Source organism: Temnothorax nylanderi, unplaced genomic scaffold, assembly GCF_030848795.1.
Source record: "Temnothorax nylanderi isolate EJ_2023f unplaced genomic scaffold, tnyl_v1.0 TNYL_tig0475_pilon, whole genome shotgun sequence".
NCBI lineage: Eukaryota > Metazoa > Arthropoda > Insecta > Hymenoptera > Formicidae > Temnothorax > Temnothorax nylanderi.
Window position 1 is genome coordinate 86,674 of NW_027249537.1, and position 25,253 is coordinate 111,926.

General features: G+C 41.4%; 1 protein-coding gene and 2 long non-coding RNA genes across 3 annotated transcripts; all 3 read right to left on the reverse strand.

Annotated features, from left to right (window-relative positions):
* Positions 1-7,641: 7,641 nt before the first annotated feature.
* LOC139783169 (uncharacterized) lies at positions 7,642-9,538 on the reverse strand. The gene is made up of 2 exons (XM_071722299.1): positions 7,909-9,538; positions 7,642-7,793 (listed from the first exon to the last, which is right to left on the reverse strand). Exons 1-2 carry the CDS (start codon positions 9,536-9,538, stop codon positions 7,642-7,644), a joined length of 1,782 nt encoding a protein of 593 aa, XP_071578400.1.
* Positions 9,539-10,902: 1,364 nt separating this feature from the next.
* LOC139783173 (uncharacterized) lies at positions 10,903-13,185 on the reverse strand. The gene is made up of 2 exons (XR_011721161.1): positions 12,675-13,185; positions 10,903-12,594 (listed from the first exon to the last, which is right to left on the reverse strand). It is a non-coding gene; the product is annotated as an uncharacterized lncRNA (long non-coding RNA).
* Positions 13,186-17,463: 4,278 nt separating this feature from the next.
* Positions 17,464-19,524, reverse strand: LOC139783165 (uncharacterized). The gene is made up of 3 exons (XR_011721159.1): positions 19,344-19,524; positions 19,102-19,265; positions 17,464-17,806 (listed from the first exon to the last, which is right to left on the reverse strand). It is a non-coding gene; the product is annotated as an uncharacterized lncRNA (long non-coding RNA).
* Between the last annotated feature and the right edge of the window lie 5,729 nt (positions 19,525-25,253).

Genomic DNA, 25,253 nt, shown 5'->3' on the forward strand with positions numbered 1-25,253 from the left:
GAGACGTCAGCAGGAAGCTCTGGACCGGGACCTGGTGCGGCGTGCTTCTCTGCGTTAATTTGATATTTTTGTTACGCGACTTGTATATATTTTTATTATATTGTTGTTACGATGCGTCTGCGTTTGCGCTTTGTTTTCCGTTGCGTGCGATTTTGTCTTGGTCTTGCACCACGTGTGGATCTTTGGTTCTCTCTTGGGGTGTCATTGACGTTCTTTTTTGATGGGTGTCGCTCGTCCTGGTTTGGGCGGGTTTTGTCTCGTTTCTTCTCCGGCTGCTCCCCCCCTTTTTTTGTGGGGCGGTGGGCGCCGGCCGGCCCCGTGGTCGCCTTCCCTCTGGGGTCCGGCGCGCCGCCCCGTGCGGCGCTCCCGGATCCCCGGGGGGTTTTGGCCTGCTGGGGGCGGTCGGCGTCCGGCGCTCCCTGGGGGGGGGGGTGGCCGGGGCTGTTCCGCGTGGAACCTTTGCTAATTGGGGGGTTGCGCCGTCGGGGTGGGGGGTTCTCCTGGGGTCGGTCGGCCGTGGTTCTCCGCTCGCCGCTTTTCGGGCTCCGCCTCCGCCGTCCTCGGCGGCAGCCTTTGTGGCGGTGGTCCGCGGGCGGCCGTCCTCTGGGGGGGTCCCTCTCTCCCGGCGGTGTTGGCCCTCCCCGTGTCTTGACGGGCCGTATCGACCCCCCCTTTCTAACACGGGCCCTTGGGCCTGTGCTTTGTTTCTTTGGTGGTGGGTATCCCTTTCTTCTTGTGGAATCCTCCTCCGGATAGGAGGTTTTCTGTCTCGTTTCGTAAGTACTTTTGTTTATGGGGGCGCGGATTTCCCGGACGAACTGTCCCGTAACCGATGAAGAGGTTCCTCATTGATGATATGACTACCCGCGGTCAGTATCATGAGGGCCCTCTGAGGTGGTCGAACGACTGGTCCACGACTGGTTTGTTGTTCGACTAGGGGCCGTTCGGTCTGGGGCTGAAGCGCCCCCATGGTTAGACCTCCGTGTGTCCTAGTGTAATTGTTTACGTGTTTCTGGGCAAATTTGCACGGACCGTCTCGTCGCGTGATGTAATTCCCCGTGTCTCCCGCGTGACGTGACTGTGGTCCTGTCTTGGTGTTTTGGAAGAGGTTTTTTAGTGGGTGCAAGCCCCACACACCCCGGGGCCCGGGCCCGGGCAATGCGCGAGGCATTTTTCCTCTTCCACCGAAAACAAAAAAAAAAAGAGGAGGAGGCCCGATTTCAGGGACCGAAACGGACTGATGCCCGCGGACCCGGCGTCGGACACCGCCACAAATATAGAGGTGGAGGAGGACGTAGAAATGACGGCCGAAGACGCGGAGCCCGAGGAGGAAGGGAGGGATACCGCCTCCACCATGACAGGCACTGAGCGAACCGAGTTCGCCAGAGCGATGATAAAGGCGGTCAGAGAGAGAGTGGTAGAAATGATCGGGGAGGAGAGCTGCCCCTCTTTCGAGGTGGAATGGGAGAAGGGAAAAAGGGGACGTCCCCCAGGTACCGGAGACCTGTACGCAAAGAGGATGGTAAAAGCGGCCAGTAGTATAATATCGGCTGCTCAAGAGTACAGACTATTGAGGGACGCGACGACAGCCGCCAGTCTTTCGGTCAACAGAAGGACGGCCGAAAGACAAATCGAGAGGGAGTTGGACGAAATGCCGACCGAATCGCTTCCGGAAATAATGCTGGAGGCGATCAACAGGGTTGACTTGGTAGCATCCAAGGCCAACAACCTGAAAGGAACACATAGAAAGTTCTTGAACGAATCGGCCGCAACGTTGAAAGTGGCTACGTCCAAGCTCGTGGAGAGGGGCAGGTCCTCGGTCAACGACGACGAAAGAGCGACGGAGACGGAGAGACTGTGGGAGACGATTGCGCAGCAAAAGAAGGAGCTGACCGAACTCCAGAGGGTGAAGGAACAACTGGAGCAGACCTAGCGAGACCTGAGGGCATTACAAAGCCAGATGGAGGAGAAACGCGAAGAGGAAGCGAAGCAACCTCGAGAGGAGGGAAGGGGCAAGAAGAGGAAAACAGCAGTTCCCCTCTTCGATTCCTCTTCCTCTGACAAGGGGGACGAGGAGTGTTTCCCCTCTCAGGCGGACGAGACGAACCCTCCCTCGACACCGATGGAGGTGGTGGAGATAGTGGAGGAAAATACCCGGGACGCGGCATTGGAGGAGATCGCGAGAACCGGGGTACCACCGGCGTTGCGCCCACCGGTCCAGGGCAAAGTTAAGGTCATAGACCCGGGAGTAATCCCCGGGAGGTCTGTGACGCCCAGAGACCCCCCCACCGTGAACAAGGTGGGCGCGACGACGATGGAGGAACGCCTTGCACAGATGCTGGTGGCGTGTGTGGACGAGAAGGTGAAGGGGCTGGAAGAAAGACTGCTCAGCAGACTGGCCCCACAGCCACCGCCGAAGAGAAGAGAAACGGCGGAGAGGAATCTCCAGACCACAAGGGGGAAAGTCGCCGACTCGTCGAACGAGCAGAACAAGGGAGGGAAGAAGAAGGGAAAGTCGCTCGCTGCCAGGGAGGCGGCGAGTAGAAACATCCCCACAAAGGATGGGAATGGTGAGAGACGAGGGGTGGTACCTCCGAAACCCACACCAAACAGGGAGGGATTCGCCGACACGCAGAACGCCAACGTCGGATGGTCTCAGGTTGTTGGGAGAAAGGCCGGTAAGGCCGAAAAAGCGAGCAACAACAAAGGCCAAGGAGGGAAGACGGGTCAGGGGTCGGGCGGCGGAGCGGGGAAGAGTCCTCCCTCCCAGCCCAAAGTGGCGAAGAGGAGGCCCCCCAGGACAGCAGCCGTGATCCTGACGTGTCCGAAGGACACGTACATCGAGTGCATGGGACTCGTCAAGCAGAAGATCAAGCTCGAGGATCTTGGAATAAATAAGCCCATGAACGTGCGGAAAACCGCTACGGGCGCTTTAAGTCTCGAGATCGCGGGGCAGGACAACGCGGCCAAGGCAGATGCCCTGGCTGCGAGAATGGAGGAAGTCCTTACCGGCAGGGAAGGAGTAAAAGTGGCCCGACTGAATCATTGCCGAACGCCTCGTCCAGCACCTTGAAGGGAGGGAGGGGGTGGTCTATCGGACGACCAATTTGGCTTCCGTGCGGGCAGATCGACGGTGGACGCAATCAAACGCTTCCTCGCCCGCACGGAGGCCGAGATAGAGGTGGGGAGGGTAGTGATGGGCGTTTCCTTTGATGTAAGAAACGCCTTCAACTCCCTCCCCTGGCCGGTGTTGGGGAGGGCGCTCCTAGACTGGGGCGTCCCCCCATACCTGATAGAGGTCGTCCGGGACTACCTCCTAGATCGAGGGTTAATATACACGGACCAGGACGGGGTGGGGAGGGTCAGGTTCGTGGGCTGTGGGGTCCCCCAGAGGTCAATCCTGGGGCCCCTATTGTGGATCATAGCCTACGACCTGGTCCTCCGCACAGCGCTCCTCCCAAGATGCTGGCTCTCGGGTTACGCGGATGACATCTACCTGGGAGTCAGCGGGGGGAGCTGGCAGGAGACGGTGAGGCTGGCCAACGTGGCAGCCGGATGCGTGGTGCGCTCCATCGAGAGGCTGGGGCTAGAGGTGGCCCCACAGAAGACGCAGGCGACATTTTTCTTCGATCGCAAGGCGTCGGGGCCACCTCCGAAGGGGCTCAGCCTCCGAATAAACGGAGTGGATGTCCCGATCACCCCTCATTTGAAGTACCTCGGGATGTGGCTGGACGGCCCAAGGAGCTTCGGCGAGCACGTCGCTCGCGTGGCTCCAAGGGCGGAAGAGATGGCCAACGGTTTGGCCCGGCTACTGCCGAATATCGGCGGAGCCAGCGGCGGCGTGCGTCGCCTCTACGTCGCGACGGTCCAATCGGTGCTGCTTTACGCAGCACCGGTATGGTGGGAGAGGGTGGCAAAGAAAGCCACCCTCAGCAGACGGATGGCGGCGGCCCAGCGCATCATAGCGAACAGGGCCGCCAGGGCCTACCGGACCGTCTCGCACGTGGGGGCGACTGTTCTCGCGGGGATCCCCCCGGTCACCCTGATCGCGGAGTCGTACGCGAAAATGTACGACGACACGAACGACCACGGGGGTGGTCAGGCTCGCGGAGAACATCAGAGGGAAGCTGAGGCTCCGAAACGCCGAGATCCTTCTCCGAAAGTGGGAGACGTTCTTGGAGAACCCAAGACTAATGGGGAGGAGGATCAGAGAGGCTGTCCAGCCGGTACTCGAGGGGTGGGTGGAGCGTAGGAAAAGCAGACATCTTACGTTCCACACGTCACAGGTGATTTCAGGCCACGGTTGTTTCGGCTATTACCTGTGGCGGATCGGGAAGGAGCGCACCACGCGCTGCCACTATTGCCCGGAGGAGGCGGACACGGCGCAGCACACTCTGGAGTTTTGTCCGGAGTGGGAGTGCGAGCGCCGTGTCCTCCGGGAAACCATAGGAGGGGACCTCTCCCTCCCCGCAGTGATCGCAAAGGCGGTCGGAGAGGGGGGGCAGATGCGGAGGCATGTTGGGGGGCGTTCGCCTCCTTTTGCGACGTAGTTATGTCGCGAAAGGAGGCGGACGAGAGAGTAAGGAAGGGGGAGGTTTCCCCTCCCCCCTTGAGCGAGGAAAGCGGCGAGGAAGCGGCGCGACCGAGGCCGCCGCCCCTAGGAGACGGTGGCGGGCCGTTAGGCCGCGAGACGCCCCGGGAGTGGGGAGAAATTGAGACAGCGGTGGGGGGGGGCGCCCTCCGACGGGGACGTCTCCTCCGCCCTTCTTCCCGCCGACCTGCCGTAGAGCCGGGGGTTTTCTGTCGTAGAGTAGGAGGGGGGAGGGGGAAAACGAGGGCCTCCGTTCAACGGAAACTCCTCCTTCCCCTCCAAGGCGCGCGGAGACGCGCAAGGAGGAGGACGGGGTGCGCCGGGGGCCCGCTCCGGGCCCTCCGATCTCTTGACCCGCGGGCGGAGAATGGTAGTGGACTTGTCGCCGAGCCCCGTTCGTCCGTGGGGTGGTTTTCGGGGGCTGGGGGAGGTAACCCCCGGCGCAGGACCCGTCAGGCCGGTGGATCGGCGAGGGATGCGGCGTGGAGGGGGCTCGGGCGGGGATACCCACGGGGTCCCTGTCACTAGTGCTCCCCCTGCGTCGCGGGGGGGGGGGGGCGGGAGCGGGGCTCGGGGCTAACCCTGGGTTCCGGTTCCGCCAGTCTTCTCAGGGAAGGCGCGAGGGGGGGAGGGACCCGTCAGCCTCTCGAGGAGGGCGGTCATCCCTCCCCTCTCTCGCTCGAGGGTGTGGACGAGCGGCCTGGGATCGCCGTTCGCCCACGGCGTAGCAGCCCTCGACGGGGGGGGGGGGGTGGCGCGCGGGGTTAATGTCCCCCGCCGTCACAAGTTAACTAATTAGTGGTTTGTCCGGTCAGGGCAGGTGCGCGGAGGATCCTGGCAGTATGCGATTGCGATTCCCAGGATCCCCCAAACCGGCGCGCAAGTCTAGGGACATTCGAGGGAAGTTTTAGTGGGTTAAAGTCCCACATAACCGCCTCCTCCCGCCCAGGGGAGGGGGGCTATCCGTGAGGATTTCCTCCCCCGTTACAAAAAAAAAAAAAAAGGAATAGCCAAGACGCGTTATAAACATTATTATGATAGGAAATTAAAAACACAAGCATATAAAATAGGAGATTTTATATATCTATTAAAACCTAAAAAAAAAAACAAGTTCGATGACGAATATACAGGGCCATATGAAGTTATGGAAATTTTAGATAATAATAATATTAAAATATTAATTGCGCGAAATAAATCTAAAATTGTACATGTAGACCGAACTAAACCTGCTCGGATTGCAGATCAGGGATGAAAGAAAATGAATATACAATTACGGCATTAACCCTTTGAAGCATACATTTTTCTTTACACGGAAAACAGCTGAAATTTGTTACTCGGGGGTTTTCGGGGTCGCTGATCACGAATATGACCTCAGATTTTCACAATTCAAAATGGCGGATCCAATATGGCGGACCGAATTTGTAACAAGTTTCTTGCTCAAGTTGAAATTTGTCACTCGGGGGTTTTCGGGGTCGCTGATCACGAATATGACCTCAGATTTTCAAAATTCAAAATAGCGGATCCAATATGGCGGACCGAATTTGTAAAAAGTTTCTTGCTCAAGTTGAAATTTGTTACACGGGGGTTTTCGGGGTCGCTGATCACGAATATGACCTCAGATTTTCAAAATTCAAAATGGCGGATCCAATATGGCGGACCGAATTCGTAAAAAATTTCTTGCTCAAGCTGAAATTTGTCACTCGGGGGTTTTCGGGGTCGCTGATCACGAATATGACCTCAAATTTTCAAAATTTAAAATGGCGGATCCAATATGGCGGACCGAATTCGTAAAAAGTTTCTTGCTCAAACTGAAAGGACCACGCACACAAATACGGAAATCTGGGCCCCGGTCAAATTTCTCCAAACTTTGGGATTTTTTAGCTTATGACCCCCCGATCAAAAGTCCTTATGGGCCCGAACCTCCAGGAAGTCATGGAAAAGAGTTATGGAAGTCGACGGAATATAAGTAGTCGAGTATACACGTTTTTACCCTTGAAATGTCTCTAATTCGAGGGGATCTATTATGATAACTAATAGGACAAAACTTCTTGAACTTGGAGAGGACTATCTGATAGTCTGGACCAATCGTGACTATAAAGTCTAACTAGGGTCCGGTAGGGCCCAGTAAGGGCCGAGCCAGGTTTTTATGATGGAAACCTGGATTCATCGCAGAATTAGATTCTGTGACTAGGAATATATTCAGATATGATACTAACATTTCATAACCGACCCGACCAATTAAAGCAAGATCCGGTGTGGACCCGACCAATTAAGGCAAGATCCGGTGTGGACCCGACCGGTTAAAGTAAGATCCGTCGTGGACCCGACCAATTAAGGCAAGATCCGGTAAAAACCTGACCAGTTAAGGCAAGATCCGGTGTGGACCCGACCGGTTAAAGTAAGATCCGTCGTGGACCCGACCAATTAAGGCAAGATCCGGTAAAAACCTGACCAGTTAAGGCAAGATCCGGTGTGGACCCGACCGGTTAAAGTAAGATCCGGTGTGGACCCGACCGGTTAAAGTAAGATCCGTTGTGGACCCGACCAATTAAGGCAAGATCCGGTGAAAACCTGACCAGTTAAGGCAAGATCCGGTGTGGACCCGATTAATTAAGGCAATATCCGGTGTGGACCCAACCAGTTAAGGCAATATCCGGTGTGGACCCAACCAGTTAAGGCAAGATCCGGTGTGGACCCGACCGATTAAGGTAAGATCCGTTGTGGACTCGACCAATTAAGGCAAGATCCAGTGTGGACCCAACCAGTTAAGGCAAGATCCGGTGTGGACCCGATCGGTTAAGGTAGGATCCGTTGTGCACCCGACCAATTAAGGCAAGATCCGGTGTGGACCCAACCAGTTAAGGCAAGATCCGGTGTGGACCCGACCGGTTAAGGTAAGATCCGGTGTCAACTTTCCTACATATATCAATATGTATCTCAATTATGAACATTTCTCCCACCAGCATCCGCGATGTTATCAAGGAGGCCAGTGCTTGGGTATTTAACATTTGGTTGATGACGCGCATATCCCAAGAACCATAACACACTTGCTATATGTGCGCATGTCCCAAGAGTCCTAGCTCCTGTCTTATATGTACAGTAATAACCGAGTATAGGCTCGTTATTATCATGTTGTCGGGATCGTTCTGTAAACTGTATCCACAGTTGATATCGTGTTGCGTTGCGAAATCTTGAATAGACTCTAAGGCAAACAAGACCAGCTTTTTGTTGATGTACATCTACCTGTAATATTTCGCTATTATCTCTCGAAAGTTTGTCCTGTATATAAGAAGGAGCGAGTTCTATTTGGTATATACCCATAGTTAAGTCTCTCAGATAACTTAGTGTAAGGGGTGGAAAATCTAAAACTTGATTGTGATCGAGTGTATTCCAGATAGCAATACGTCTTCCTAGATTTTCTTGAAGAACTTTATTTTGTAGGTTATTAGCAGTGCGTGCTCTCTGAAGCATTTCCCTAGCTAAATCAGCTGTAGCACCTTCCATTAAAATATGCTCACGATATCTATTAATAAGTGCCCCGGCTATCAGATAATATTCACGAAGGTGTATAACGTGATGGTACGCTATGATTCCCTTGAAGAATTTAAAAATCATTTTTATGTGCCCATTACGAGCTTCCACAATCCATCGACTTTTAGTTATCAATCTGGAGTCGTTCGCATCTTCTGTACTGAGTTGAGTTTGACCTTCTTGAAGTAACGGTGGCATATGAGTTTCTATTCCCAGATTTTGTAGGAGAGGCAGAACATCTCTGTATCCACAATCAACTATAATGATAGCGTTTTCTCCCAACCATTCTCGTAAAGCACCCGCATCATTTTGAAACTCTCTCTCTAGCATTGCGGCATCATTGTTCCTCGCATCAGAGAAATAAGGACCGTGGATATCCAGGATATAACCATCGGGAGCCACTATCAGAGCTGGCTTAACCAAATGCCTTCCTTTGTGAAGACAGTATGATTGCCTCAGAGCTTGAAAATTGCTTGACTTTTCAATGTAACTGTAAGTGCCATGGATACATGCAATAACCTTTCTCACGTTTTCTTCTTCATTGTATAAAGTGTTAGCGAATTCCGTGACGTGTTGCTGGATGTACTGCTCGCGGGTTATTGCATTTAATCCTATGTTTTGCGGTACAAAACGGATCATCAATGATTTCCTAACAGTACTAATCGCTATGCTCACGGCTTGTCTACTGTTATAATTAAATATCAGTTTAAGGAAGTCATCAGACAGTCCTTGCTTGAGCTTACACAAGAACATTAATAAATCTTTTTTATAGACATACCTGTTACGATTGTTTTCTAATACAGGATCACAAAATGTTAGCATCTCATTAAATTGATCTTTGGTGGTAGCAGTAATCGACCTAAACTCATTATCGGAGAATGAATTTTCATTTTCAAAATTTGGTCGATCATTTTTAGCCATTACCCTCAACATTTTCAAAAACTCCAGGAGTTCTCTACCAACGAGTCTATACAACTTATCCAAGTACGGGAGTCCAGGTAGTAAAGCCCGTAGAATGCAACCTTCATTATCAAGATGCTGAGGACAACAGCGAGCATTTTCAGTAATGTAAACATTTGCATTTACGTATGCATTCGCTCTATAGCTCAGAGATAATCTTTCAGTATGTCCATTTCCATGACAAATGAAACAAACGTGATTATGAACTTGCCTCAAGACATTCAGTCTTGTGTATGATTCATCATTCTCGAATCGCATTTCATCATTGACGGAGCCACGACAAGCCAAACAAATGCGAGAATTCTCATTAATATCAGCAGGAGGCTTTCCTAAATTCCTCCGGAAACGATTAATGATTTCACGTCGATTTTCAGGATCATCTACGGGTATTCGTCCCAACACTCTAGGTCTTTGCACAATACCGCAAATGAAACAGTGTAGTCTGTTTTCAGCCATTGTAGACACAATTTATCTTATTTCAATCAATTTTCATTCATCCCTTGAAAATAAATAGCTATACATAAATCATTACAAATACTGTGACGAAAATATTTTGTTGAGGACTGAAGAAAATAAAAGGTAAATAAAGAATCAAGAAGTTTGTTTTATGGGGGGACCACTTGGTCTGTTATAGCTTTGACAGGACAATACCATGAATCAGTAAATGAAGCAATATCAACATTTTGTTTCAGATAGGTTTCAACGATTTACTTGCATTTTAAGATTCGCTCCAATAATAGTCTTGATAAATAATAACGAAAATTAAGGAAACAAATGATGGAAGAGATACTCAAGAAAGTTGATGGATAAAATAGTTCTAAAAAGAACTGTTTGTGAATAATTGGGAAACGAAAATCTCTTACTTTAATGAAAATTCTACTAAGAATTTAGGAACAAATTGATTGCAAGTGATCAGAGATCTACAATCTGACTCCCAGCGGTCATTGGGTTCCAAGAGGGAAACGAGTATCAACCTCGTTGGGACCAATTTTTATTGGATCTTTATTGTTGGGTTGAACATCTCTTGGGCCTTAATGATATTCGGTGGGGCCTGAACCCATTTCTTTAACCACACCGGATCTTAACTTAACCGGTCGAGTCCACACCGGATCTTGCCTTAATTGGTTGGGTCCACACCGGATCTTGACTTAATTGGTCGGGTCCACACCGGATCTTGCTTTAATTGGTCGGGTCGGTTATGAAATGTTAGTATCATATCTGAATATATTCCTAGTCACAGAATCTAATTCTGCGATAAATCCAGGTTTCCATCATAAAAACCTGTTTCGGCCCTTACTGGGCCCTACCGGACCCTAGTTAGGCTTTATAGCCAAGATTGGTCCAGACTATCAGATAGTCCTCTCCAAGTTCAAGAAGTTTTGTCCTATTAGTTATCATAATAAATCCCCTCGAATTCGAGACAATTCAAGGGTAAAAACGTGTATACTCGACTACTTATATTTCGTCGACTTCCATACCCCATAACTGTTTTCCATGACTTTCTGGAGGTTCGGGCCCATAAGGACTTTTGATCGGGGGGTCATAAGCTAAAAAATCCCAAAGTTTGGAGAAATTTGACCGGGGCCCAGATTTCCGTGTTTGTGTGCGTGGTCCTTTGTCAATTTATATTTTATACTTTTCTTTTTATATTTTTTTAAATATAATTTTAGTTCTTGACTTTTGGATTGTTGGCACAATGCCAGGACTGAATTGTTTGTAAGAGATAGAACACTTGATAAGGACCGAAAGTGATGGTCAAAACGTCGTGAGATAATAAAATTTCTATATTGCCAGTCAGCGTCGATTATTACTACTCCGAATAATATATTAATTTGTATTTCAACCTATTCATGAACTTCTTATATAAACTAACATTTCATTTTCCCCATATCCATAAACATAAGCCTATAAGTTAACCTCCGATAAGAAGTAGTTTTATAAAATATACTAATCCTTCGTTGGAAATAAACTTCAACATGTATGGTGAAGGTATAATAATCGCCTAATGAATAAAAATTTATATAATTAACACATGTTAACATACAATTGTTTTCTGGCACGGTGAAGGATCCTGACCCTTTTAGAATAAGTATTTTTAGAAAATAAAAATTAATTTCGTAGCAATCAGCTCTTGATTTTATATTAATAATATTAAGATTAGTATGTAATCAAGAAAAAAAAAAGGAAAAGAAAAAAAATACAAATTACCTTTACTTCGAAATAGAATTAGACTTATGCTAATTGCAATGGAACTAACACGTATAATAAGAGTAAAAGGGGAAATGGTACGCTTATATACATATATAGATCTAGAACTAATTAACTTTAACTATCACTTCACCCACTATTATAATGTATTCACTCGCAAGATAAATCCTTCCAAGATTATTTCGCATCCAATATTCCTTGTCTCTTAAACCTGCAACAGGATAAATAAACGAAAGTACATTAATATTCACATATATATATATATATATATAATTAAAAAATAAAATAGAATTAATATACGTAGCCTTTCCAATTCAACCTGATCGCAACACAGCTCCTCATTGCTCCTTCCTATACGCTGCAACAAAAGATAAAATATATTGATTAATACTCTTTACATAATCATATATTCATTATCGTAAAATGTTTCTTTACAGAACTAAGTAAAATGTCACCGACAAGACTTGTGCTAGAAGCAAAAAGATTACGCAATTTTGATCATCGACTGGACTTAGACGAAGCTAAGGAAAGAATACGCGGCAAATACTTGAACATATTTAAGCGAAAATAACGAAAAAGAGAACAAAGGAATACATATGCTTGAAAATATATTCGACCGCCAGTAGCGTATTATAATAATAAAATAAAGAGAAAAAGAAAAAAAGAGAAACTATATAATGGAACGTAGCGATAATAAAAATATAGCATTAACTTAACTTAAAATTATCCTTTATCATATCCGTCCAACGAAATCACAGTGGCAACGATACAACAAGACCTGTAACAAAATAAGAATAAGCACGCTTAACGAATAATAAATACATTGCTAGTATAAATAAATACATTATTAAGTAACTTACAAATAATAATACGTGTTATAAACAGCATAAGAAATAACGTAAGAATTTAAAACAAATATATAACAAACAAACAAAAAAACTACAAAAATATTTAGTATTCTAGTATATTACCTAAGAAACTAATATTTCGGTTGATTAAATCCAACCGTCATACCATTCATTGTCGCGCGTCCTACAAAAATATAAAATAAATAATTAATTACACATGACAAATACATTCTAGCAGTGACATAAAATATAAACTTAATAAATAATGATAAACGATTGCGTAATAGGTCGAAACAAATAAAGTAAAATAAAAAAAAATAAATACATTCATAACAACACAATAATAGATAATAATGAATAACAATATAACCTATTACCTAATAAATGAATATTCCAACCTGATAGATGATAGATCAATTCAACCAGAATAGCGTAATCCTATTCCTGCCATGTACCCTAAATAATATGAAAACAAATAATTAATCACATATAATAATAATTATATTCTATATAACATAACCATAAATAATACTTACATAAAAAGTTCGGGGACCGAACTTCCCTAAGGAGGGAGATGTCACGTCTTACGGTACATGAACCGGTGAATTTCCGCCACATAAAATTTTTTTTGACGTAGAACTACGTCTTTGTCGACAGTAAGGAGGGGTATAAGGGGGGGTAAATCTAGGCACAGCTTGCAACGAATGCAACGAAAATATGTCACACTTTGAACGTTTGTATCTTCGAAACTAATAATCGTAGAGTAATCATTGACATCTCATTTTAAAGCTTAAGAAGTCCCATTTATGATAAATCCAGCCTGAACTCTCTATTTCTTCTCGTTTAGATATAGTAGCGTTAGAAAGTTTAGCTAAATTTCTCGTAGATGCAACGAAAACATGTCACACTTTGAACGTTTATATCTTCGAAACTAATAATCGTAGACTAATAAATGACATCTCATTTTAAAGCTTAAGAAGTCCCATTTATGATAAAACAAGACCGAACTCTCTATTTATAACCGATTTTCTTGAAATGGAATTATTATAAGAGATTTTTCTCGAAAAATATTAAAGGAAAATATACTTTATTATATAGTTTTTGAAAGCTCTCAATGTAAGCTAAATGTTTTCGCAATTTAATAAATAAATAAATGAATGAATAAATGGATGAATGGATTTAATAAATAAATAAATAAATGAATTAATAAATGGGTGAATGGATGAATGGATGAATGGGTGAATGGATTTAATAAATAAATAAATAAATGAATGAATGAATGAATAAATGAATGGATGAATGAATGAATGGATGAATGGGTGAATGGATGAATGGGTGAATGGATGAATGGGTGAATGGATGAATGGATTTAATAAATAAATGAATGAATGGATGAATGGATGAATGGATAAATGGATGAATGGATAAATGGATGAATGGATAAATGGATGAATGGATGAATGAATAAATGAATGGATGAATGGATGAATGGATGAATGGGTGAATGGATGAATGGATTTAATAAATAAATGAATGAATGGATGAATGGATGAATGGATAAATGGATGAATGGATAAATGGATGAATGGATGAATGAATGAATGAATAAATGAATGGATGAATGGATGAATGGGTGAATGGATGAATGGGTGAATGGATTTAATAAATAAATGAATGAATGGATGAATGGATAAATGGGTGAATGGATGAATGGATTTAATAAATAAATGAATGAATGGATTAATGGATGAATGGGTGAATGGATGAATGGGTGAATGGATGAATGGGTGAATGGATGAATGGGTGAATGGATGAATTGATTTAATAAATAAATGAATGAATGAATCGATAAATGGATGAATGGGTGAATGGATGATTGGATTTAATAAATAAATGAATGAATGGATGAATGGATGAATGGATAAATGGATGAATGGATAAATGGATGAATGGATGAATGGATGAATGAATGAATGAATAAATGAATGGATGAATGGATGAATGGGTGAATGGATGAATGGATTTAATAAATAAATGAATGAATGAATGAATGGATGAATAGATGAATGGATGAATGGATGAATGGATGAATGGATAAATGGATTAATGGATAAATGGATGAATGAATGAATGAATAAATGTGTTGGCGAATTTTTATGTTTTCCGGGCGTAACTCCGATTCGCCAATTAGCGTAAGATGCCGGGTCGACCCCGACAGGGATCCGACGTGCGGTTTGAATGAGACACTTGATTTGGGAGGAATGCACAAATATCGTTTAATTGTCAGGTTAATACAAATGCTGGCTGCCGCGCTCTCATTTGAGCACGACACTCGGCGCGCACGTGATTCGATGAGCGCTGATCACGTGATACGAAAGTGTTCGTAGAGCGCGGAGGCGATGGCAATTAAAACGCGCAATGTAGCTTGCACGCGATGAACGCACTTGAGGCGTTATACAGCAGTCGCACTTGTTCGTAACACAAGACGCGAGAATGTTCACAAAAGTCGGCTCGATCACGATGATCGAGCGCACAATGGCGAGGCACGCAGGGTGACTTATACGCGAATGTTCACTGCTCGCGGAGGCGAGAGCGAATTGCAGCACGCACGAACGGCGCGATAATTAGCGGTGCTCTGACAGAGCAGTAAACTCGGATGCACGACGGTGTTTTTGAGACCGCGTGAACCGGGGTACGTTAACGGAAGCACGACGGTATACGACCTCGTGAACCGGAGTACTTTTAGCTACTGACCGCGAACTCTCGTGTTTCGGGAGCTTTCCTTTGCGCGACGCGTATCGACCAATCACCTGCGTTTCCGGGATCATGCGATCACGGCATGACAGGATCGATACGTGCCGCGAGAGACTTCGCGGTGAGGGTTGACGGGGGGAGCGGCGCGAAATCCCTTCGTTCGGAGGGCGACTGACGGATGGCGTTACCGGTACGGTATTGATCCGCGATCGCGAGAAAATTACGGAACAAAATGAATGGATGAATGGATGAATGGATGAATGGGTGAATGGATGAATGGGTGAATGGATGAATGGATTTAATAAATAAATGAATGAATGGATGAATGGATGAATGGATTTAATAAATAAATAAATGTATGAATGAATGAATGAATAAATGAATGGATGAATGGATGAATGGGTGAATGGATAAATGGATTTAATAAATAAATGATGAATGGATTAATGGATGAATGGGTGAATAGATGAATTGATTTAATAAATAAATGAATGAATGAATCGATGAATGGATGAATGGATGAATGGGTGAATGGATTTAATAAATAAATAAATAAATAAATAAATGGATGAATGGATGAATGGATGAATGAGTAAATGGATGAATGGGTAAATGGATGAATGCGTGAATGGATGAATGGATGAATGGATTTAATAAATAAATAAATGAATGAATGAATGGGTGAATCTAATATTGGAAAGCTTTGAATTAATTCTCGAAAAGTATTAAAGAAAAATATACTTTATTATATAGTTTTGAAAAGCTTTTGATGTAAGCTAAATGTTTTTGGGGTTAATTTTTCGATACCGATTTTTTAAACCTTCTTGAAAAGTATTAAAGACAAATATACTTTATTATATAGTTTTTGAAAGCTCTCGATGTAAGTTAAATGTTTTTGCAATTTAATAAATAAATAAATGAATAAATGAATGGATGAATCTCGCACAATTAACGTTTCTTTCTTGCACGATGTCGGACACAGACTTGATGTTGAATGCCTCTTCCATATATGTTCTATTCTAATAGACGTAGTTCTACGTGTTGACTGCGGCACAGTTGTTACTGTGCTTGTTGCTTTTTCTTCACCGCCTTTGTTGCACAGCACCTGAAAACAATATAATAAATATAATATCACCCTTTAACCAAACTGTCACAACACCAAGCAGCTGACACATAACGTACGCGTTCGTAAAGCAGATAATGACCGCCTTAAGTCACCTCTCCAAGCTTAAGCCCCATTTTCATAAATCACACTATAAACTTTTGGGACAACTACTTGTTAAAATTCCCCAGAATCAATAAAGTTAATTATTCATTGCTATTCATTGCTAATACAGGCTTTATAAGATCCTTTATGCAATATAAATTCAGTTTGACTCGCGGATCTAACGGAAATAAACGTATGTTCCATATGGATAAATTAATAAAATCAAAATAAAATATAAATCAATTGATCAGAGGTAAACCAACTATAAGAGCATAACCTTTTGTGCCTAAAGAACATTACCACGTCAACATAATAATTACTTTATTAGAGTATTTCAAACATGATTATTATAAATAATTAAATTATGTTATTAACAAACCTAACTAATATGACTATCAGAACCGCCATGAAAGATCAAACAACTTTTGTTTATAAATGATTTTGGTATCTCTCAAAATAAACTAATTAACAATAAAATTTATCGTAAAATTAATATTAAAAATAATCAATAAAACCACCACGGTTACTCAGCAGAGCATGTCAGATAATCCTACAAAACCCCTCACTTCATATCTCTTCTCAATTTTAATTATATCTCGAAACTTACAGAAATCCATAAAACACATAAATTTTAAACACCCTAAAATAAAGTCCTCGATTACCTGAATACAATAAAAAAAACCCCATCTCTCTATCTCTTACCGTTCTCGAGCTATAAATTATTAAAGTTTCATGTCCGCCATTTTAAACTTCTTACCATTTAAACTTAGGAAGACCAAATCACTTCTACATTAATATTCTTGGTCTTTTATACATTTTGGCTATAACAAATTTCATTTTAGAACGAAATTTTTGACACCTAATTATTATGCTAAAAATGGAATTTTTCATGTTCCTAAACGTCAATAGCGTTAACCCCGATTTTCTATCTGAATTAATTAAATTAATAAATGAGATTGAAAATTGAATATTCGCTTCATGAATCCGAGAGAGACAGACTTATGCCACGATACACATGGAAGACAAGGATAGACATGTGAATTCGCAATTAAAAAATAAAAATAAAAATGAAAGCGACTAGTTGAAGATAAAATAATTATAGGAACATATTCCCCAATATTTAAAGAACACTATCGCATTAAAATAACAATTACTTTATTAATATTTTTCAAGAACAATTGTTATAAACAATTAAAATAATATCATCACCCATCCTAACTAACCAGATCATCAGAATCATCTTAAGAAACCGATCAACTTTCGTATATAAAATATTTTCGTATCTTTTAAAATAAATTAATTAACAATAAAAAATTAATAACAATATAAAAATTAAAAGGGATCAATAAAAACGATATAGTCACTTATAAGGAATAATCATTGGAGTTATTTAATGAAAAAATACTTATTACAAGATTGTTCATTTTTGCAACTTGTTCTTATAAATATTTATAAATAAATAATTAACCACATTAGCAATAGCCGTTAACAGATACCTCAGGTCGAGCGTAACAACTTTTGTATAGGTCAAAACCTTGTCACTCCACTAATGAAGGCTACAGAAAATTCCAAAGGGTAGGACACCCTGTATAACGGAATAGCATGGGAGTTATGCCATATAATTGACAATTATATGGATGAACATAAAAAAACTCGTTCTGGTAAATACGAATTTCGCCTGCACACATATACTCTGCATCAGCACACCTGCAAAAAATAGTAATAACTTTTATTTCTCCAATTGTTTATTTACAAAATATTTATAACAATAAGATAAAGAGTCATGTAAAGGAGATAATTTTATTATAGAATCAAAACCGCGTAATTAAAGAGAACCTAAACAATACCAATATGTGAATTAGAAAGTGCCAAATTATTTAATAAATAATTTGTTATTAACAAACACGCATATTAACGATAAAATTTTCCAATCCTATATTATAGCCTTATGAAAGTCCTACAGTATCTTACCTATACACCACTATCATATTCTCAATCATTCACAAGATATAAAAATAACAAGAAATCTTATTATATAAACAATTTAATTTCATTAATCTGCTGTACTAATGAGAAGGCTACCCATTTCTACTTACACATAATAATATTAATATAATATTAGAACCATTATTACTACTGCTAACAACACCTTTCATTAACCTTGTTATAAACAAATATATATATACTTACTAAAATTAATATTACTATCGAGCGTCAAACGCCGAAGCGTCACTCACGAACCCGAGAAGGATAAATTGTACCGTACGTTATGTAGAAACACGAATTCGAGCGAGATGCAAATATTGCACGATCCATAGGAGAGAGAGATCTCTCGAGAGAGACATATATGCCGTAATAGCCGCTAGACAAGGAGAGCAATACATTTCATGCTTTAGACATGCTAATAATGAATTTAATTGTATTATTGAACTATTTTACCCTATGTAGAGCATGTCTAAAGGTAAATTAAATAATATTCAACATATATTTGCATATTTTAAAATCAAATTATTAAAGACTTCTTATATTCTTTTACGATAAAAGTCATAATGAGATTTTATAACAAAAGAAGGTATCGCTCTCGTTACAAAAGCATTATTAGAATAGAAATAGAATCAAACGAGTCACCTGTATGACTCATTCGAGTGGAATCTAGCCTGCGCGTAGAATAGAACCATATATGGACATGTCGAGGCAGAGCGAGCCGCATGACCATATAAGGAGAGAAAGTCAGAACGTAGCCATACCATATAAGGTAATGAATTCGAAGCCACCGCCCCATGACTCACTGTAACGAGGTGCGGTCACCTCCCACTATCGTTTCCAAAATTATATAAAAGCGCAATCTTTCACCTCCTCGACGGAGAGTGGAACGAGCCAGGAAAACCGACATATCTTATACTTGTTCCATCCTCTCACATAAAGCACTTGTATCGTGAAGTTCTACAATAAATACCATACTTTTATACTACAAAGAAAGATAAAAATTATTGAATACCTACCTTCAACGGATCCGAGGAGCCATAATCCACATTGCCGAGGACAGTTAGTTATCCTGGGGTTTTACCTCCTTAACCGCAGAAGAAGAACCCATCAACGGAGACGTTCTGCCGGATCGAGCCACCTCGCATTACCAAGGACGTCACACCTCCCGATACCGTACATCCTAAATAATAACAAAAACAAATAATTAATCATACATAATAATTATACTCTACATAACATAACCATAAATGATACTTACAAAAAGTTCGGGGACCGAACTTCCCTAAGGAGGGAGATGTCACGTCTCACGATACATGCACCGGTATATTTCCGCCGCATAAAATTTTTCCTCTCCATAGTCCTTTGCACAGCACCTGAAAACAATATTAAAATATAATATAAGCCTTTAACCAAACTGTCACAACACCAAGCAGCTGACACATAATATACGCGTTCATAAAGCAGCTAATGACCGCCTTAAGTCACCTCTCCAAGCTTAAGCCCCATTTTCATAAATCACACTATAAACTTTTGGGACAACTACTTGTTAAAATTCCCCAAAATCAATAAAGTTAATTATTCATTGCTATTCGTTGCTAATACAGGCTTTATAAGATCCTTTATGCAATACAAATTCGGTTTGACTCGCGGATCTAACGGAAATAAACGTATGTTCTATATGGATGAATTAATAAAATCAAAATAAAATATAAATCAATTAATTAGAAACAAACTAATTATAAGAACATAATCCCTTGTGTCTAAAGAACACTACCACGTCAAAATAATAATTACTCTATTAGAATTTTTCAAACGTGATTATTATAAACAATTAAATTATGCCATTAACAGACCTAACTAATATGGCTGTCAGAACCGTCATAAAAGATCAAACAACTTTTGTTTATAAATTATTCTTGTATCTCTCAAAGAACTAATTAATAATAAAATTTATCATAAAATTAATATTAAAAATAATCAATAAAACTACCACAGTCACTCAGCAGAACATGTCAAGTAATCCTACAAAACCCCTCACTTCATATCTCTTCTCAATTTCGAGATATAATTAAAATTTACGGAAATTCATAAAACACAAAAAATTTCAAACACCCTAAAATAAAGCCCTCCATTATCTGAATGCAACAAAAGAAACCCCATCTCTCTATCTCTTACCGTTTTCGAGTTATAAATTATTAAAGTTTCATGTTCGCCATTTTGAACTTCTTACCGTTTAAACTTAGAAAGACCAAATCACTTCTACATTAATATTCTTGGTCTTTTATACATTTTGGCTATAACAAATTTCATTTTAGAACGAAATTTTTGACATCTAATTATTGTACTAAAAATGGAATCTTCCATGTCCCCAAATGTCAGTAGCGTTAACCCTGATTTTCTATCTAAATTAATTAAATTAATAAACGAGATTGAAAATTGAATATTCGCTTCATGAATCCGAGAGAGACGGACTTATGCCATGAGCGTAAAGAAAAGGATAGTTTAATACTTCAACCCTATGAATTGAATTAGCATATGATTTCTATACGAAAGACGAGGATAGTTTAATACCTGCCTTATGCAAATTCACAATGAGTAAGACGAGGATAGCCATATAGACTCGTAATAAATTAAAATAAAAATGAAAATAAATAGAGATAAAATAATTATAGAAACACATTCTCTTATACCCATAAAAGATTAACATTAAACGTCTGATTAACATTAAACGTGCGTTTCAATATCTTGAGAATTCGCAAAGTTGGCTTGTCAAAGTGCAAATAAATGATTGATGAAAACTTAAAATAATGACATAAATCAAATAAAATGCGTATGGGTCGTCTTCTAGAGACTAAATGAAGGGGTAAAACCACAGTGGTGTAAGTCAAATTTTTAAAAATATTTTTTCGTGTGCATAGATGCAATTTATATATTGTATAGATTGCATCTATGCACGCGAGAAAAAATTTAAAAAAATTTGACTTACACCACTATGACTTTTACCCCTCCAAATATACTCAACCGAATTGGTTTTATCTCGATACGTTTAGCGCTCCGTTGAAGTTTCGACTTATCAATCTTGAAAGTATGAAATCTCGTAATAATGCAATAAATCAAATAAAATACACATGTATCGCTTTCTCTAGATCAAATAAACATCTTTAGTTGCGTTTCAATATCTTGAGAATTCGCAAAGTTGACTTGCTAAAGTGCAAATGAATGATTGATAAAAACTTAAAATAATGACATAAATCAAATAAAATGCGTATGGGTCGTCTTCTAGAGACTAAATATACTCAACCGAATTGGTTTTATCTCGATACGTTTGTCAATTACAACTCTCTCCTGCGAAAATGTCGATATGCTATTTGTTTTGTACAAGCTCACGCATGAGCCTAGGCTTGTGATTTAATGAGGGGAGGAAACGACACACGTACTTTTCTATTCGAGGGAGAGATCATATATTCACATATCAAGTTGCATTTTTGAAGTAGTAAATCAGTAAACTTGTTTGGAATAATTCACATAAGATAATGGCAAATCACATTAATGGTAGTTCACATAATATACTTAATTCTCAGACGAATGATCCTTTTGGTCAGCTGGAATAAATAAATACGACTCGTAATATTCAACTCATTCAATGAATTCTAAATCTTGATCTTTTACAACAAGAAATATTCATCTAATGTTTCCATGGACTGTATGTAATTTCAATTGCAATTGTTTATCAGATCATAGCTTGCATCATAATAGATTCGGATAATTAGACCATTCGTATGAAACAAATCACATAGAGAATAAAATGAATAATCACACATAAATAGATAAGCATAATTCATAGAAAATCAATTGCATGTAAGAGATAGATTGATACGTCGTATTATCCTTTGTAAAGTAACTTTATTCTCGTTCGAATAGCCAATGGCTTTGAAGGTAGCTAACCTTTGCAAAATAAATCAACTCAGATAATAATCGAGAATACGAAGGAAATAATATACCAAATTATGCGTCACTGTTTATTAAATATCCTATTCGATAAGGAAAGACGTATCAATCTATACAAATAATATATCGTTAATCGCCGCAGCATTGCATCTTTCGAAAAGAAATCAGGTTGTATTTACGGTAGACGTTATGAAATTCGTGAACGTGTTTCATAGAAAGATTGTTCTCTTGGACAAAATGACGATCGGTTTCATCGACGTGAATTGAGTAATTGAACTTTAAGAAAATAAAGGAATAATGATATATCGGTTGCAACCGCACGTAACATAAACCAAGACAAATATTTACTGAGCTCAGATTCGACTTGATTATCGTAAAATGTGATGTCAGGCCTATCGATAGATAGGAGACATCTTTCTCTGAGGACATCAGCCTCGCGTAATCTCTCCAGAAATCTAGTGTTACTGGAGAGATCTTTTCTCTGAGGACATCAGCCTCGCATAATCTCTCCAGAAATCTGAAACCAAGATCGCAATAAGGAGACGGGAATATTAATCCGCCATAGCACTCTGATTGAGAATTCAAGTGATTCTCAACAACCGGTAAAGATCTGTGGTTTTCAGAACTCTAAGAGTTACCTCGTTACTGGAGAGATCTCTGCTTGCCTGATAGATTCTTCATGTAAGAATCTATCTCTCTTTCGTGGCCCGTCAAGCATCTCATGTATTGCAATGGCTGTTATTCCTTCGTGAGGAACTACGATGCTGTAATGGCGGCCCTTCCTTGGCGTTCACACGCAACGATAATGGCGTGGTCGTTCGTCCGGCCGGTATAGTCCTGTGGCGTATCTCAATCAAATCTATATCTCGCAGAAATGATCTGCTCGCCACTTCGCAAATATACAAGCTCACTACGATAGTGAAATACGGGAATACAATCAGCTGTAGCTGCACGTTACGATTCGTTTTTCTAGATTATTCTACCGGCACGTCTCATATACGAGAACGCTCTTACTTCGCCAAAGGACCGGAAACGAATGCTTGCTGGTGAGCCGCAAGCTCGTCCTCATCCGACTCGCGCACGCGCAACACACACTCTTCACCGCGCGCGTTACTATGCGACCCGCGCTGAGCGAGCGGGAGCATGCATGACGACGCTAGTATAGCCATCTCGCGCGACTCGACTTTACTAAGTTGATACGAATACAATCGCGCTAGATGTCATATATATGATCTCTCCTCGTTCTATTGCCTACATTTTAAACATTCCGCCCGCCTTCGTTAACGTAATTAACGAACTAGTTATAGAGTTTCATTATTGAACGGAAGAAGACAAAGCTTTGTGATAGGCCTCTGAATCTCCGAAACCTGAGTACGAATAGTCACGACTCTAGTATGACCGTCTTTTCCCGGATGGGTCTTAGTCACACGACCCAAAGGCCACTTTGATGGAGGGTATCTTTCATCCACAACCAAAACCAATGAACCAACTGTTATGGAAGGAACAGCTTTGTTCCACTTATACAGGGTGTTCCTCAATGTTTGGTACTTTTTTCATATTTAGATAGAGCGAGCCAAACTGAGTTGAAAAGTCATGTACCATTTTGCAATTTTCGCAATAGTTGATGAGTTATTAATGATTAAAAATCGCCGTATTGGCCCGGCCCACCGCCAAATCCAAGCGCGCGGCGAGATGCGGCCGCCCCGCGGTCGGCGCGCGGGCAGTTGTTTTCTACAAGCGTCGATGATTACGCACGAGCGGCGCGTAACGCCGGGCCCCCGTCCTGAGCGATGATAGTTTCTCGCCTTTTTTAAATAGAAATAAAATTTTCTAACAACATAGAAAAATTTTTTGTGCGTACGTATGTACATACGAGTGTACAGTCGCGGTCATTAATGCCTTCCACCTGAAGTCAGTCGCGTTCGGGGGCAGATAGTAGCTGAACGCGTCGCGTCTAGCGCTATTCGTGCTTCATGACTGTTGGGTCGGTAACGTCGTGGAGCACGGTCGACCGTGTCGTGGAGAATGAGAAAGCTGTCAGTTTGACAGCTGTGTGTTTGCGGAAGAGAGGTTAAGAACCACGAGGGATCGTCAGAAGTATAAGGAGAGTATAAGAAATACAAGAACATGTTAATTATTTGAATGTTAATTATTTGAATGGTAAATAATTATTATACGACAAATTTATATTGATATATATATATATATATATATATATATATATATATATATATACATAATTTCAGTTATCGCAGCTGAGGCATTAACAAAGATTATTGGCCGTATCGAGCCTTCCAGAGAATCGGAGTCATACGAATAGGAAAAGAAGAAGAAGAAAAAGAAGAAAATTAGCTGGGACAGAGAAATGAAGAAAACAACGATGACTATGAGAAAGGTAGAGATGATGGTCAATGGAGGAAGAGATGCAGTAAGATGATTTAATTTATATTATTTAAGAAATTATTACATTATTAGTAATTTCAAAATACGATTGCAGAACACCAGTGGGAAATATCAGCGTCAGACAATCTGCGCTACGCTTGCCATGCGGCATACTCGCCACGGACTCTGATCAGTCTGATCCATCGTCACCATGTGTCCTCGCGGTAATCTCCGTCGCTCTTTCGTTGATAATTCATCGTTCACCACCTACACGAGGAATTTGGGATACACCAAAGTCATGGTAGGCAAATAAATTGCAGAGAAATAGGTAGTGAAAATATGTTTCGTTTCCGCGATAAAATCTCACTCTCTAATGAATTAGCATGCATAAACTGAAGTAGTATTGTGTGTGTAGAACATAACTAATAAGATTAACTTTTGTTTAGAAAATGTTTATAAGTTTTTTGATTGATTTGATATTATAATTGTTAAAAAAGTTCACAAACTAATAATCCTGAAATAGCAAGTGATTATAGTTGTTATTGTTCACGTTGGATAAATATGTGGGCTTTTAATAGAATTATAATTTCTTACAGAGCATCGTCGATCAAATGGTTCATCACATCTCCGAGGAGAATCCTGAATGGACAGTTGCAGAGAGATCGGCGTGGATTGACAGTCTCCAGGTCTTCGGTTTCAGCAGGGCTATTGAAGTCTTCGGCTTAAATCACTTTAAAAAGAGTTGCGCCAAGATATCGAAAGGCTTTAATTGCGTTCTCGCGAATTATGTTTCCCCACACAGCACAGTTTCTAAATCCGAAATTGCTTTCTCTCTGTT